Source organism: Pristis pectinata, chromosome 19 (assembly GCF_009764475.1).
Source record: "Pristis pectinata isolate sPriPec2 chromosome 19, sPriPec2.1.pri, whole genome shotgun sequence".
Classification (NCBI taxonomy): Eukaryota; Metazoa; Chordata; class Chondrichthyes; order Rhinopristiformes; family Pristidae; genus Pristis; species Pristis pectinata.
The window spans coordinates 40,693,545-40,711,182 of record NC_067423.1 but is presented as its reverse complement, the minus strand read 5'-3'; the positions used below and the strand labels follow the sequence as shown (position 1 = coordinate 40,711,182).

Here is a 17,638-nt window from a genome sequence, read left to right as displayed (position 1 = left end):
ATACAAATCATTTCACCACATCAGTACATTGAGGTAGTACAAGGGAGAAGCAATAACAGAATGCAGAATAAAGTGTTACAGTCGCAGAGAAAGTGCAGTACGGGTAGACAATAAGGTGCAAGGCCATAATGAGGTAGATTGTGAGGTCAAGAGTCCATCTTATCATTCAATAGGCTTCCAACAGTGGGACAGAAGCTGTCCTTGAGCCTGGTGGTACATACTTTCAGGCTTTTGTATCTTCTGCCTGATGGGAGGGGGGGAGAAGAGAGTAAGTCCAAGGTTGAAGGAGTCTTTGATTATGTTGGCTGCTTTACTGAGGCAGCGAGAAATGTAGACAAGAGTCCGTGGAGGGGAGGCCGGTTTTTGTGACATGCTAGGCTGTGTCCACAACTCTCTGCAGTTACTTGCGGTCTTGGGCAGAGCAGTTGCCGTACCAAGCTGTGATGCATCTGGGTAGGATGCTTTCTATGGTGCATTGATAAAATTTGGTGAGGGTCGACGGGGACGTGCTGAATTTCCTTCACCTTCTGAGGAATTAGAGGCACTGGTGAGCTTTCTTGGCTATGGTGTCTATGTGGTTGGACCAGGGCAGGGTATTGGTGATGTTTACACCCGGGAACTTGAAGCCCTCAACCATTTCCACCTTGGCACCATTGATGCAAAACAGGGGTGTGTGCTCTGCCCCGCTTCCTGAAGTCAATGACCAGCTCTTTTGTTTTGCTGACATTGAGGGAAAGGCCATTGTCATGACACCATGCCACTAGGCTCTCTATCTCCTTCCTGTACTGCGACTTGTCGTTATTTGAGATCCGGCCCACTATGGTGGTATCATCTGCAAATTTGGAGTTAGAACAGAATCGTGAGTGTATAGAGAGTAGATTAGGGGGCGGAGGACGCAGCCTTGTGGGGCAACAGTGTTGAGGATAATCACGACAGGGGTGTTGCTGCCTATCCTCACTGATTGCGGTCTGTTGGTCAGGAAGTCAAGGATCCACTTGCAAAGGGAGGTGTTGAGCCCCAGGTCTAGGAGTTTGGAGATGAGTTTGTTTGGACTTATGGTATTGAAGGTGGAGCTGGAGTTAATAAATAGTGGTCTGAAGTAGGTCTTTTGCCACAAGGCATGAGGGAGTAATTTGCAATGGACATTTAACCTACCAGCAGCGTCCCTGCCGACCATCGCACCTATTTATACTAATCCCATTTTCCAATGCTTTGCAAATAATCTTCTGTGCCTTGTCGATTCAAGTGCTCACCTAGATGCATATTAAACATCATCAGTGGATCCACTTTCACCACTCCCTCGGGCAGTGCATTCCACATTCCAATCACCCTCTGGGTGGAAAAAGTTCTTCCTCAGATCCCTTCTAAAATTCTTACCCCTTAAACCTATGCCTTAGACACCTCTGCTATGGGGGAAAATTTCCTACTCTGTACCCTATCTATGCCACTCATAATTTTGTGTACATCATTGAGCTGCCCCCTTCAGCCTCCAAGTTAAACAAGCCCTGCCTATTCAGTCTCTTCTCGTAATGGAAATGCTCAGTCCCAGACAACATCCTATTGAACTCACCCCACACTCTCCAGTCATCCTCGTCTTTCCTGTAGTGTGGTGACAAGAACAGTGTGCAGTGCTCCAGCTGTAGCCCAAACAATGTTTTATATAGTTGTACCATAACGTCCTTACTCTTGTACTATGTGTAAATAGGGCTGCCAGGTAAATTATTTGTCAAAAATCGTTCATTTTATGGGTCATCTTAAGAAGGATGATAGGAGGAGAATTTTTTTGTGTTTGTTCATCATCCAAAAGTTGCCAAGTTATTGGGTATCTTGTGTTCAGACACTGATAGAGATGGTCTACTCTACTTCCAGCTTGTTGCTTGAATAGGCTTACTGTTACAGCCTAGACATCATTAAAGGAATAGTCAGCATGGCTTTGTCAAGGGCAGGTCCTGCCTTATAAGCCTGATTGAATTTTTTGAGAATGTGACTAATCACATCAATGAAGGGAGAGCAGTAGATGTAGTGTATATGGATTTCAGCAGGACATTTGATAAGGTACCCCATGCAAAGCTTATTGAGAAAGTAAGGAGGCATGGGATCCAAGGGGACATTGCTTTGTGGATCCAGAACTGGCTGGCCTGCAGAAGGCAAAGGGTGCTGTTGAAGGATCATATTCTGCCTGGAGGTCAGTGACCAGTGCTGTACCTCAGGGATCTGTTCTGGGACCCTTACTGTTTGTGATTTTTATAAACGACCTGGATGAGGAAGTGGAGGGATGGGTTAGTAAGTTTGCAGATGACACAAAGGTTGGAGGTGTTGTGGATAGTATGGAGGGCTGTCAGAGGTTACAGCGGGACATAGGATGCAAAACTGGGCTGAGAAGTGGCAGATGGAGTTCAACCCAGATAAGTGTGAAGTGGTTCATTTTGGTAGGTCAAATATGATGGCAGAGTATAGTATTAATAGTAGGACTCTTGGCAGTGTGGAGGATCAGAGGGATCTTGGGGTCCGAGTCCATAGGACGCTCAAAGTGGCTGCACAGGTTGACTCTGTGGTTAAGAAGGCACATGGTGTATTGTCCTTCATCAATCATGGAATTGAATTTAGGAGCCAAGAGGTAATGTTGCAGCTATGTAGGACCCTGGTCAGACCCCACTTGGAGTACTGTGCTCAGTTCTGGTCACCTCACTACAGGAAGGATGTGGAAGCCATAGAAAGGGTGCAGAGGAGACTTACAAGGATGCTGCCTGGATTGGGGAACATGCCTTATGAAAACATGTTGAGGGAACTCGGCCTTTCCTCCTCGGAGCGACGGAGGATGAGGGGGGACCTGATAGAGGTGTATAAGATGATGAGAGGCATTGATCGTGTAGATAGTCAGAGGCTTCTTCCCAGGGCTGAAATGGTTGCCACAAGAGGACACAGGTTTAAGGTGCTGGGGAGTGGGTATAGAGGAGATGTCAGGGGTAAGTTTTTTTACTCAGTGGTGAGTGCGTGGAATGGGCTGTTGGCAACGGTGGTGGAGGTGGGTATGATAGGGTCTTTTAAGAGACCGTTGGATAGGTACATGGAGCTGAGAAAAATAGAGGGCTACGGGTAAGCCTAGTAATTTCTAAGGTAGGGACATGTTTGGCACAGCTTTGTGGGCTGAAGGGCCTGAATTGTGCTGTAGGTTTTCTATGTTTCTATGTAAACTGCAGATGCTGGAAATGCGAAATATAAAATCAGAACATGCTGTGTAGCCTGGTTAGAATTTCCAGCATCTGTGGAAAGAGAAACTGTTAACGTTATGAGCCTTGGCCTCTTTTTCAGAACTGGGGAAGAGAGAAAACTAGGCTGTGTTTTATAATAGTGTGAGTCACGAGCTGAAGTGCATGTGTCCCCGGATGATGTGGTCAGAACGTGTGTTTGATCATTGGGGCTGGTGGGAGTTGAGGTAACACTTGCCTCTCTGATGGTCCCCTTGGATCAGAATGTCTGGAGAAGAGGAGGCTTTCACCAATAGATTGCTTTGGATCAGTCTGGTTCTTTACTGAATTAGCTGCGTGTGAGTCACCTCTAGCCCTGGTTGACCTGAATCTATCTTCTTCTCTTGTAGACATCCCTTGCTTCTACTGGTTCTGACCCAGATACCTCAGTAACGGCAGCACCCACTGTAGAAGTCAACAATGAAGGTGGTTCTGAGGTATGTAACCCTAAAACTTGATACATCCTTTATTCTTCAAGATTTGGTGGTCATGATTGTTGCTTTTCTGCAATACATCTTCTAGAGGGGTTAACTTATGATGACACATTGTATTCTCTAGATTAAGAAGTAATAAAACTGAAGGAAGATAAAAAAAATACACAGAATAGATGGATTACTAACACAGAGTTCAAAACCGCCCTCTGTATCCTGACTCACACCACATTGTCTCCTGTGAAACCAAACACTACATTTTAAAATTCTCATTCCTGTTTTTTTGATCCCTCCATGATTGCTTCTTCCTCACTTTAATAGCCATCTGAGATTTCTGCATGCCTCCGATTGTTCATTCCCAATTCTAATCACTCCATCACTGGCCACCATGCCTCTACTGACAAGCCGTAGTCACCGTAATTTCCTCCCTAGGCTCTTAAACACTAACTGACTCTGGTGTTGATGTGGGAAGTGGTGTAATGTTGACAACCAGCAACACGAAACTGCAAAAGATTGCTATAATCAGCAGGCATTTGTGAAATGTGATATTGCAAAATTCAAGAACCCAGGAATATTTGATGAATTTCAAGCCATAATTGGTGGCAGCTTGCATGATATAATCTACTGGAGAACCATATCAATTATATCAGTTTTACAGTTGCTACAAGAGAAGGGCCTGAGGCCAAGCTAGAATACAGCTGTGGTCAGCCAACCAGATGTTTGATACACGTGATAAAAGATGTTGATTTTTTTTTCTAAAAAAGAGAAAATTCTAGACCCCTCAAAGTGTGCAAAGTTATGATTGAAGTAGACACCTTGAAACGAGATTAATAAAGTTAAAGTGGAACGGAGGCAATGTTGCAGAAGCCATCCATTTGCCGAATAATCCAAATTCCTGTATCTTGAAGTGCAGAACAAATGGAGGAAGCAGAGGAAGTTTAAAAAATCACCCATAGTCGACAGTGTGCCTGCAGACTCAGAATGGAGGCAATGATCACTGCTCTAGGTGATGTTTGCCAGAGGATGTGGAACATACAGATTTGCTCAAATGCCTCATTCACTTACTGCACCAACACCAAGGAAAGATGATCTCTGTCAGTGCCGAAACCATTGGGTCTTCAGAGTAAAGTGCAATTACTTAAAGGACTGGCTGAAGAGCTTTTGACAAATGAACAGGCAGATTTGGAATTAATGCACAAGAACAAAATCTGATATCCAAACTGTTATTGACAAACTAGTCCATGTTACTATTTTGACACCTTCAGAAGGTCTATGAACACAGGATGACGGGATCAGGCAAATCCTGAAGAGCTATAACATTGAGGGAATTGTGAAAGTTAGTCCTCATAAGGCCTTTAAATGGTGATGTTTTTGTGAATGGAATAGTTGGTATGTTTTCAATGCATTAACTGTATGTCAAGACGTGACTTCTTCCCTGTTTTTGAAATATCTTGGTGGGAAATGACATGCAAAACACTTTGAAGAACTTTACAGAATGGGTGGTAGAATTGTTACCGACCTGCACTTTGCTGATCACATTGACCAAATAACTGGACAACCTGACAAGAAGTCTTGAAAAAAAAAGCTGGAACTCATAGAATAGGAATTAACCCCAATAAAGGCAAAATTTTAACAGCAACTTGATCAATAATACAGGTATAATTGTGCAGCAACAGGACACTTCTAGTTTCTGGACTTATTTGTCTGCTTAGAATATCACCTGCTAAAATGGGAGGAGATTAGTAGTAGAACCTACAATCATAACCAAACTAACAGTAACATGGAAAAGCAAGGGAGTTAGCATCATAAAAATTAGATTATAACAAAGTTCTTGACTGTTGTGAAGCTGTGAAATGTGGACTCTCTAAAGCCAAGTCTGAGAAACGCTTGTGAGATTTTATTGTAAGATCTAATGAACTTTGTATCTAAAAAGGAAATTGAATAAAGACAAGCAGCAAACAGGGAACTCTAGCTGGCAATGAGCCTTTTGACAAAAGGGAAACTGCAATGATTTGGCCAGATCACGAGGAACAGCAGCATTGCTCAAACAAAAGTTCAGGGTGTGGTTGAGAGGAAGACAGACAAGGATGGAGACTGGGCACATTGTAGGCCATTAACGGCAGAGGATCTGAGGCACCTGGTGATCAAATTGGTCGTAGTGGTAAGAATTAATTAGGGTGGCCCATGTCGGTCTTGTCTTCCCCCTTTCCCCCAAGACATGATTGACAGTCTTTACACATTCAATGCAGGAGCAGAAGGGTCTTTTCAGTCTGTTCCATCCTTCCGCAGGGTTCTGGCTGATCTCTACCTTGACTCCATTTACCTGCCTGCTATCTGTAGTCTTTGATATCCTTACCCACACCAAATCTAGCCTTGAAATTTGGTGTTGACCCTCTAAACTCCCAACCTTTGTAGTTTTGGAGGCTTCAAGATTTCTGCCACGCTTTGGAAAACGGGCTTCCTGATTTCACTCCAGAATGCCTCATGCTGATTTTACATCCATGTCTCCTTATGCTCTCGCATGCACTTGCCAGAGAAAATTGCATCTCAATACAAAGTCATTCCCATGTGTCATTTGACTTCTGGGTTTCTTCTGATGACATTGTAATCTCGGTGTTTTCAGTTTATCAGAAACCAACAAAGAACCTCATGTGCCTGAACATAAGAAAAAAATATTTCCCCCTTCTAAGTGTGGAACAAGGACGAGACTATAATTGAGAATTATTGCCTAGAATTAATGAAACTTCATTGCAGTTGAAGATTTGCATTTGCTACTAAAGTCTAGCTAATGGAATATTGCACCATAGTGAATTATCGCTGGATATAACTCCATATATGGGATCTTCAAATTACCTAGATCAAGCTATAATGTGGACAGCAAATACAAGATGTGCTGCTGCTTTCTTTGACCAATGACAATGTTCATCCTTTTGAAGCCACTTTTAGTGCACATGGAAAATTTGAAGAATGTTCAATCTAATTGTCCTGCATGTCGAAATACTCTCCACGTTTTGTGTGCGTGTATGTCTTGCTTTCACAGTCACGGTGAAGTTGGAAGTTTTTGTGCTTGATCTTGCTCATGATAACAGTTATAATTCTGAAAGTTAACACTTTTTCCAGGGGTTCATCTGTCCCATCTGTATGCAATCGTATCTAACGCCAACTGAGCTGTTTGAGCATGACCGGAACGAGCACACAGTGGCAGACAGGGCGAAGCAGGAGCAACTTAATCCAGAAACGGCCATTAGTGTGGGTTGCTTTTTGTTTGAATTCTCTCTGGGTGGGTGTGTGTAGTGGTGGTGGGTTTTCATCCTGATGTGAAAGTGGTCTTGATTTTTGTTTTTTTTTCCCTGCAGTAGCAGTGGGCTGGCCTTTCTCTGTTCTGTAGAGCACATTTTATGCCAGCATGGCTGTATATTGAGTTTGTCTACTATTGCACAGCCTCTTCTTCACTACTGGATAAGTCACTTACTAATTGGTGCAAGGGAAACTTTCTGGGGTTTCTCATTGGAGGATTGTGCTCTGCCATAGTGTTTAATACAATGGGACATGGCTTTGCTTCCGTTATCACGTGCATGGCAGCCTCTCAACTTTGCCCATTGAGGAGATGCTAAATGGAAGCGGGAAGAGTTGGTTGCTTTGGTGCACCTTTCCCTCGACAAAAGTGCAGGTAGTGGTGATGATAGTTTTGTGCTCCAGGGCAATACAGAAAGGATGGTGAAATATATAAAAGCTTGGAGGATGGAGCTGAGAGTTGAAAAGTAGGAAGTGACAGTTGGTCTGAAATTGCCTCCAGATAAATATTGGAAGTGGCAAAAGCTTTGGTCCCTATTACAAACTCCATTTCACAACCACAGATTCATCCCCATTCCTCGTATCTGTCCAAAGCTGAACTGAACACTGCCCTATTTCACCCCAAATTGGGTTTCAGACCACTTGCCAACATCTAGTACCACTAAGCGCTGCTATTTTCATCTCTGAATGGATTTCAATAAGACCTTTGACAAGGTCCCACATGGTAGGCTGGTCCAAAAGGTTAGAGCCCTTGGGATCCAAGGCAAGCTGGCAAATTGGAGCCAGAAATGGTTTGATACTAGGACACGGTGGTGGTGGAGGGTTTTCTGACTGGAAGTCTGTGACTAGTCGTGTACCACAAGGATCGTTGGTGGGACCTTGATGTACAGTAACAACTTGGATGTGAACATACAAAGTATGATAAGTAAGTTTGCAGATGCCATGCAAATTTATTGTGTTGTAGATAGTGAGGAGGGTTGTTTTAGGCTACAGCATGATCTGATCAGCTGGAAAGTTGGGCAGAGTAATGACCGATAGAATTTAATCCTGACGGGTGTGAAGTAATGCATCTTTGAAGGTCAAATAAGGGGAGGCCATATACAGTAAATGGTAGGATGCCAGGATGCTAGGAAGTGTTGATGAACAGAGGGACCTTGGGGGTACATCCATAGGTCCCTACCAGTGGCAGCATTGGTAGACAGGGTGGTGAAGAAGGCATGTAGGATGCTCAGCTATGGCATAGAATCTAAGAGCAGGGATGTCACATTACAACTTGGAGTATTGTGTGCATTTCTGATTGCCACACTATAGGAAGGATGTGATCCCACTGGAGCGGGTGCAGAGGAGAATCACCAGGATGTTGCCTGGATCAGAGCATTGGGGCTGGGTTTGTTTTCCTTGGAGCAGAGGGGACTAAGGGGTAGCCTGAGAGAGGTATACAAAATTATGAGGCGGATAACTAGGGTAGATAGTAAGAACTGTTTTCCAATTATTTTGGTGGGATGTCCAAAACAAGATCTGGGAGGCTTAGAGGGGATCTGAGGGGCAACTATACTTCCACACAGAGTGGTTGGAGTCTAGGGCGTAATGCCAGAGGAGGTGGTGGAGGCAGGTACTCTTGCAATATTTAAGGAGCATCTAGACCTGTACTTGAATTGCCAAGGCATAGATTATTGCCGTGGATCAAATGGGACCAGTATAGGTAAATGCAATGGTCATCATGGATGTGGTGGACCGAAAGGCTTGTTTCTGTGCTGTACAACTCTGACTCATTGGACTCCCCTTTCTCAGCTCATTTGGCACTGAGCCCCCTCATCCTTGTCTTTCTTACCAACACCCTCCTGGCCAGGCTCTGTCATCTTACCCTTGAGATTATCCAGATCGCTGCTGCTTGGAACTTGTCAAGTCTCATTCACCCATCACCCCATGCATTGGCTCTCGTTTAAGTATTGCCCGATTTTAAAATACCCGTCCTCGTTTTTGAACCCCTACATGGCATCCACCCTTCATACTGTGTTTGCCTCCATGATCCCCTCCAGCCCTTTAGCACTCAAGGGTTTCTGTGGCCCTCCCATTCTGGCACCTTGACCAGTCCTGAATTTAATTGCTCCATCGTCGGCAGTCAAGCTCTCAACGTCCTGGAATTGATTCCATAAACTGCTCTGCCTCAACCTCTTTAAGTCGCTCATTAAATCCGACCTCTTTCGCAAGCTTTTGATCATGTTCACTTATGTTTTGCTATGTGGCTTAGTGTGAAACTTTGTTACTGCCACCTTGAAATAAAGGTACACTGTGAATTGAGCTGTTTAAAAGTGTACTCTAAATGGCACAGTTGTGTGTAGTATGATGGTCCTTGAAGTCAACTCTATAATGGTTAAGATAACATGGTTACCTGGGTTTTTAATTATAGAAATCAAATGTTAAAACCAGTAGAGTCAGACTAGAATGTTATAACTCGTTTGTTAGGGCTCAGTTGGAACATTGTGGACAATTCTGAGCTCCACAGCTAAAAGATGGAAAGATCTAAAGGCATGAAGCATCTCACTTCAGGATGTTGCCGGGGCTACAGTTATGAAGAGAGGTTTGAAAAGGTGGGACTGTTCTCCTTGGAACAAAAGATTAAGAGGTGACCAAAGTAAAAGATGAGTGTTTTGTCAGAGTAGATGGAGTAATCACCTTCTTTCTGGCATGTACGTCAATAATTAAAGATGGCATCTGTGGAGGGAAATGGACAGCCGATGTTTCAGGTCAAGTCCAGATAAAGGCTCTCGACCTAAAATGTCCACTGCTCATTTCCCTCCATAGATGCTGCCTGACCCACTGAGTTCCTCCAGCGTTTTGTGTCTTGCTCCAGATTCCAGCATCTGCAGTCTCTCGTGTCTCAATAATGAAAGATTGTGGATTTAAGCTGATTTGCAGAGGAGCTGGATGGGAGGTTTGTGGGCAAGGGATGTGAGTGGGAGGATTCAGGGAAATGATGAGAGATGCTATATGGAATTTGAGAGGTTGGCTGTTCAAGAAAAAGAATCAAGTTTCATGAAGGTTCTCTATAAAACGGAGGTTGATGTCACCAAGGATGAGAAGTCGGGTCAGTTCAGAGGCTGAAAGGGGAAAGAATTGAAGATGATGTAGTTTTATGACTTTGAGTTTTGAAGCTCCTTTAATTGTTAAGGAAACTGACTTGATGTGTCAGTGTGTATTTGGAAAAATGACACTTAAAAACCCAGTATAACAATCATTAAAAACCCAGTATAACAATCATTGAAAACCCACCAGCTTTCAGACTTGATCAGTTAAACCGAAAATGAAGCAGAATCTAACTTGTCATTGCCTGTCATTGGAAAGAGTTGTAGTTTGTCAACTTATGGTGTGTGACGCAGGGCCATTTTTTGTTTGAGCCAGAGATCAATTGTCAGAAAATAAATTGTTTGGGGAAACCCCAGCCAATCTACCTTCTCAAAAATATCCATTGACTCAAAGCCTGACTGTATTATAAACCCTCCCAATAGTTTTTGGGTTTAATATTTAACCAAGCAGTGCCAGGCGAGGCAGAGGTGGTTTACTATAATGGAGACACTCTTTGAATTTGTGTGGTGCTGCTTTAGTTGATCTTCCATTGCCTGGCAGAGACTGGAGGCGTTGCGAAAAGATTTATGGATGATTTCAAAGCTGCAAGTGTACAAATATCGGCATATGCTGAATTGGATGAGGTTCATTTTTCTGGGAAAGGAAAGAATGATGTGTACAAATCTTGTAGATATCTTGAACGTGATGAAAGAGGTCGATGGAGCAGTGGTGGAGAAACTTGTTAGATTTGGGAAGGAGTCAAAAATTAATGGTCAGTAAAATCCAGTGGGAAATTCAGGAAAAAGATGACTCACCTACGTGGGGTGGGAATGTGGAACCTGCTGCTACAGAGAATAGATGCTTTTAAGAGGAAACTTGGTAAGTGGATCAGTAGATGTGAAACAAAGTTTGCATTGATGGGATTGGATCCATTTGGTTGATGGTGATGTCCCTGGAGTAAGAACGTTGGCATAGACCACTTGGTTCAAATGACTTATTTCAGAGCTGTAAACCTTGTGTACTTGCTGCAGCCCTGCTAGTAAATGTCACTGCTACTTTCATTAATGCTGCAACACGTCCTTGTCCTCCCAGGGAACCTGTGTGCCAGCCTGCGTCGTGCTGCCTTCTCAGTGTCGACCAGCGTCTCAGTAGTCAGCGGAATGTTCCATCTTCTCCTCAATCCCTTCCAACCCACAGGCTGTTTCTAAACTTGGGTCTTGGAGCCACCCACTTGGAGCAGGTTAATTCCATCAGTGGCTGGAAATGACCGTGTGGGCTTCCACCAGAATTCAGCCATCTCCACAACGTACATCCTGCAGAAATTGTGTTTCTGACCATCAATAATGTTGGACTCTCTTCAACCGATCTATCGGGTTTACACAATCTTTTGTGCAGCTGAAACAAGTTTCCTTTCCCACTTTTGAAGATGACTGAAGGTGAAGGAAATGAATTATGAGATTGTGAAGCTCCTACATGTATATCTTTGAGTATAAAATCTCCTTATCCCTCACCTCGCATCACTGTCTTGGGTTCTAGTATTGTTGTCTGTTGGGCTGTTGTGACAGTGGGAGGAGTTGGGGCAGTTTTTAGACCCCTCAGAGACACTGCCAAACCTTGAGTGTGGAATAGAGTAGTGTGACTTGGTGTGACTGTGTAGTTTGTAGTGTAATAGACCATGAAATGATGCTGACACTGGAGACACAAGCGACTGAAGATGCTGGAATCTGGAGCAATCTCAGTCCTGATGCAGGGCTTCGTTCCAAAACAGCAACATTTCCTTTCTTCCCACAGATGCTGCTCGACTTGCTGAGTTCTTCCAGCAGATTGCTTGCTGCATGAATTGATGCCATTGTTTCTGGCTGCTGCAGAGTAGTGGAGATTAGTGAGGTGAATGCACATTACGCTCTTCCATCATTGAGAATAAATCCTTGACGTCCCTTCATCGGAAGGGCTGCAGCAGTTCAAAAGGACTGTTCCACCGCCTTCAGGAGGCTGTTTACGAATGGGCAATAAATGTTGGCCTTGCCCGTCACAGTCACTTCTCCAACTGAATAGCAATATCTGCACAAGGCAGTAAAGTGAGTGATCGGAGAACACAAGGCATGAGTTGGAATCAGATTCCCCCCGTGGCAAGATGAACAGGGAATCTTTGATGGGGACAATCTTGACGCAATAGTGCTTTGCAAATCTTGTGGTCGGTAAGGAAACGACTTCTTCGATCTCTTCATTCAGCAATTGAAACTGTTTTGCAGTTTGTTTCATTAATGGTTGAAGAGAGGTTTTGTCATCTACATGTGATATCTCCACTCTCCACATTCTGACCTGCAATGGACTAGAAGCATCTTTGCCAGTCAGTCACTAATGAACAATCCACTTAAAAGATGATTGACATTTTAAAAGCCTTGTGACAGCAGCACTCAAGTCGTGGTCTGTCTGGACTTGTTACCACTGGGCTTCTTGGTGTTGTGTGGGAAGGAACAGGAAATGAAAGAACATGGGTGTGGACAAAGGAACGAGAGCAAGGCATTCAGCACCTCCTGCCTTTCTCGTCCGGCACGTGGCATCTATTTAAAAAGCAGTGCAAGCCCGGGACTAATTATTTTTATCTGTGGTCAAAGAAAATTCTCATTGGGGAAGGTGGGTAAAATGTTGGATTTAAGCTGTCAGGAAACTTGGGAAAGACTTCACTGTGCTTTGAGCCACAGGGAGGAGAATGCTCTGCTTGCTGTGAAGGGGTTGTGTTAAGGAAAGCTTTTGTCTGTACTAGTTGAAGTTTAGAAGAATGAGAGGTGATCTTATTGAAACATACCAGATTCTGATTGTCCTTGACAGGGTAGATGGTGAGAGGATGTTTCTCCTGGTGGGACAATCTAGAATTGGGAGGTGCAGTTTCCGAATAAGGGGTTCCCCGTTTAAGATGGAGGTGGTGAGGTATTTCATCTCTGAGGAACATGAGACTGTGGTGTTCTGTGATTTTATGCTTTGGGTTTCAGTCCTGTACTTAAGGAGAAGTTTCCACAAAGTCAAAGTCGAGTTTATTGTCAGGTGCACAAGTACATGTATGCACAGATGCAATGAAAAACTTAACAGCAGCATTGCAAGCACATAGCATCATATGAGCAGTGCTCACAAGCAAAATAGAAATTAAATATAAATTATACATTTATTTTTGTTCTACTTAAGTTCTTTCTTGTAAAAAATAAAGTCCATTTTAGTGCAAAGTGATCAAAGTAGTTACAGTGTTGCTATACTGAGGTAGTGATTAGGGTTGTGCTGGTTGGTTTAAGAACTGTATGGTTGAAGGGAAGTAGCTGTGCTTGAAGTTGGTGGCTTCAAGGGTTCCAGGGACAGACAATTACCTCTGTCAGTGGGTCGACTCTAATGAGCCCTCTGTTACCTTGGAATAATGTGCTGAAAAGCATTCAATTCCCACTCTGCTCTGTTCTCCAGTTAACGGTGGTAAGTACAATCCAGCTGGGCAGTTGCCTTAAATTTATAGATTTCATTCTTAGCAGTAAGACAAGTACACGGTAGTGGAAAGGCAGCCAAACTATGAGGCAGTGGGGGATTTGAGGATGCCAAGGCTGCTTCCCAAGAAGACCATTTGCCAGGAAATAAGAGATGAGGGAGGGGGAAGTTTAGAGAGAGCTAATGGAAAGAGTCGGCTGGAGTACAATGACAGCCAGAGATGAACCCTTGTGCACACATGGCATGCGATATTTATGCTTCTGCAACACTCAATGCTTCAATGCTGTAGTAGAAATGTATTCATTCTCCTGTCTGCCCAGTGACTCCATGAGCTTGGCTTATTCTGTTTGCCCATGCATCCTTGTGCTGTGAGGCATGTTTCTTTGCTTCCTATTCCCACTCATGACTTGCGGGAGTGTGTGTAAAACTCTGATTTGTTCTGTACCCACTTTGACTTCACAGGGTTTTATTTGCCCGCTGTGTATGAAGTCCCATGCTTCAGCTGAGGATCTCTTCAAACACTACGAGGTGTTTCACGATCCAGGGAATGATTCTGGTCCCAGGGAGGAACAAACAAGTTTACGAAGGTTTGTTTATTTACGGTGAGAGTTGTCCCATTAAACTGGTTTTGGTCATTTTCAAGGTTTCTGCTGATGTAAGGCATTTTAGGTTAATTCTACAGTCACAACCCCATGGAGTTCAAAATACTAGGTGAAGTCTAGGTATATAATTTATGCCAGTTTATAAGTGAACGTGCTTCCCCTGAGTTCATATAAATTAATGCAAAGATGTTCGCAAAATTGTTTGCAGTCTATTTATTTCTTGCTTGGGTGGTTGACACCTTGTTCATGAGTTTGGTAACTGTTATAAGTTTGAGTTGGTCAAGATTCCTGAAATCCAGAGATGATTATTTCCAAAGTCGACCTCCAGTTGGTCTGGGTTTATATTTGGTGTTTTGCCCCTGTATGAATTCAGGAAGGTGAGTGTTTTAGGATGCAGCACCACTGTTGATAAGCTGTGAGAAAAAGACTCGTTTCTTGGGCTCTGTGAGTCCCACCATGGTGGACAGGTTATCCCTCTCCTGCCTCAGAAGTATACGGGCTAATATCTGCAGAGGCTTTGGTGCAGAATCTAGGGTGACGTGGAGGCTTAGTCTGCGTACCCTTGGATGAATATACAAGATCTCTTGGCACCATTTCAAAGCAGTGCAGGGGGCCTCTCCCTTGAGTCATTGATAAAGTCACTGAAAACAAAATATCTTGTTGCCTTTTGTGGGATATTGCTTTGTGTAATTTAGTTGCTATGTGCCCTCAGTAATTACACTTTGAAAGGGATCTTGCTGGTTCTCAGAAACTTGGTGGCCTGAGATTTTGAAAAGTGTTATATGAATGTTAGTAAGTCTGTTGTTTCCTAAATTAGTACTGCACAGATCACTTGCCAATGACCACCTAAATCAAGGGAATCTAAGCAGACCTTTACCAAGATGTGTGATCTATTGATCAGTCTCAGCACACAGTCACTCACTGTTAAATCAGATAGCAGCTTGCAGTGCTACAAGAGCTGTCAGAAAGAATGCCTTTATTCTTCCACTTGGTCATGCTCAAAACTATTTCCCTACCGTGCTCTGCATATAATTGCTTCATTTTTAAATGTACTGCACACAAGTTCTGCAGAGAAATGTTGCTCACCCTGAATAAAGGGGACTTCTTTTTTACAGCTGGGTTATCTGCCTTCAGCAATACAGACCTCAGTCAAATCAAAATCTGTTCACGTAGAGGATAAGTGTTGTGATATAGATTTGTTTTTAATGCTGATCAGTGGCATGAGGCAAAGCTTGGATATGTACTTGCTAGGCTGTACCAAATGACATTCAATTGCCAAGTTTTTACAATGTTTAAGCAGAAGTATCTCTACTTTATCTACTAGAGCTATTCAGATAAAATAATGAATCTTGAAATTATGCGAGATGGGGGGGTGGGGGGGTAGTTGGGTGAGGAAGAAACCAGTGGAGAGGAAATAGAATTTGTTGAACAAATCATAGAATCATTCAAATTTGCAGTGTAGAAGGAGGCCATTCAGCCCATTGTGTTTAATGCCAGCCAAAAGTGGACTGTTCAGGTTAATCCCACTTCGTTGCTCTTGGTTCAAAACCTTGTGGATTACAGCTTGAGGATCAACCAGGTACAGATTAAAGGTGGTACAAGTTTCTTCCACCACTATCCTTTCAGGCAGTGAGTTCCAGACCCCTTGCTACTCGTTAAGTGAGAAGAAACTCAATTCCTCTCTCATCCTTCTACAAGTCAATTCTATGCTTCTACTCGTGATTCTCTCCGCTAAAGAAATAATCTACTCCCATCAACTCTGTTTAAGGCCTCTTAATGTTAGGGCTTAATTAAATCTCCCCTCGCTTCTCTTTGTTCCTAACCCCAGCTGCGCCGTCTCTTCATACTCTCAATCCTCCAGCTATGGTAACGTCCTTGTACATCTCCTCTGAACCCCTTCCTAGTGTTATCACATCCTTCCTATAATGTAATAACTGAGACTGTATTTGGTGCTGTGGCTGTGACCTAGCTAACTTTTTATACAGCTCTACTGTGACTTTCCCTCTCTTTTTGTTCTGTGCATTGCCCACTAAAGGCAAGTATCTCCAATGCAGCCTCAGCCACCTTCTTTAACTGCCCTACACCTGGGGATCTGTGGGCATGCTCTCCAAGATCTGTAATCCTCTAGAACTGCCCTCTCCAAGTGCATTTCTCCAGACTGAGTTCCTTTTGCCACTTTTATGCTCATCTAACCTGTCCCTTGATATCTTCCTGCTGCTTTGAACTTTCTTCCTCGCTGCCAGTTTTGGGCACTCCAAGTGTTTTCTTGCACCCAGAGACAGAATGTTGTTTGCAGGTAACCATAACCAAGCCAGAGGGTGAGGAAAAATTAATTCTTTCTTCTTTTTCAATCTTTTTATTATGTTTCAAATTAATATACATAACATTAATGATTATACATGCGGTGCGAAGAGATCAGGATAACAATAACAGTTGACATATACACTCACAGGGAATAAAATATGTAAACTGAACCTCCCAATCTCTTACTAAGTGAGCATGGTACGAAAGAATTTGAAAAGAAATTTAATTATATGAAAAGAAAACCCCCAAATTAAAAAAAATAAACAAAATCAAACCAAAAACTTAAAAAAAAAACTAGACTGATATTTCTTCGGTTTAAAAAAAAGCATTATTATGTCGTTAGCTCTGCTCCTCTATATTCAAAGGTTATTGAAAGGGATTCAAAGAAGGTCTGGTTATTACCATATGGAAATACTGAATAAATGGACTCCAGACTTCCTCAAATTTAAGCGAAGGATCAACAGTACCACTCCTAATTTTTTCTAAGTTTAAACATGTTATAGTTTGAGAAAACCATTGAAATGTGGTAGGAGGTATAGGGTCCTTCCATTTAAATAAAATGGATCGCTTGGCCATTAATGTAACAAAAGCAATCATATGACAAGCAGCAGCAGATAAGTGGCCAAAATCCATCATTGGTAACCCAAAAATTGCAGTAGTAGGATGAGGTTGTAAATCAATATTCAATACAGTTGAAATAATGTTAAATATGTCTTTCCAAAAGAGGTGCAGGACCAAAACATCTGTGTCAGGGAAGCCACCTCCGAATTACATCTGTCGCATATAGGAAAAATGTAATTCTGTTTGTTATGAGGACGGACGCTGAGTGTTGAGTTCGCAGATGGCACGAAGCTTAGTCGAGTTGTGGAGGGTATCCTAAGGCCACAGGGTGATATCGATGTGTTGGTGAAGTGGGCTAAGAAATGGCAGATGGTGTTGAATCCTGACGAGTGTGAGGTGACCCGCAGAGAATACTGGAGGAGCTCCGCAGGTCAGGCAGCATCTGTGGAGGGGAATAAACAGTCGACGTTTTGGGCCGAGACCCTTCATCAGGACTGGAAAGGAAGAGGGCAGAAGCCAGAATAAAAGGGTGGGGGGGGGGGGGGGTGGGATCATGAGCTGGCAGGTGGTAGGTGAGTTCAGGTGAGAGGAGGAGGGTAGGTAGGTAGGTGGGGGAGGGAAGGAAGTGGAGATGATGTGAGAAGCTGGGAGGTGACAGGTGGAA

The 17,638-nt window shown here is 43.3% G+C and overlaps 1 protein-coding gene across 4 annotated transcripts in view; it reads left to right on the top strand.

The window, feature by feature from the left end:
* eea1 (early endosome antigen 1) overlaps positions 1-17,638 on the top strand; it is a 92,127-nt gene that overhangs the window by 10,714 nt on the left and 63,775 nt on the right. The window contains exons 2-4 of one of the 4 annotated variants that reach the window (XM_052033531.1): positions 3,599-3,685; positions 6,800-6,928; positions 13,970-14,094. In XM_052033531.1, the coding sequence (XP_051889491.1) occupies positions 3,599-3,685; positions 6,800-6,928; positions 13,970-14,094 (341 nt within the window). Of the gene's footprint in view, positions 1-3,598; positions 3,686-6,799; positions 6,929-13,969; positions 14,110-17,638 lie in introns of all 4 variants that reach the window. The other 3 variants (XM_052033530.1, XM_052033533.1, XM_052033532.1) reach the window with 3 other exon arrangements.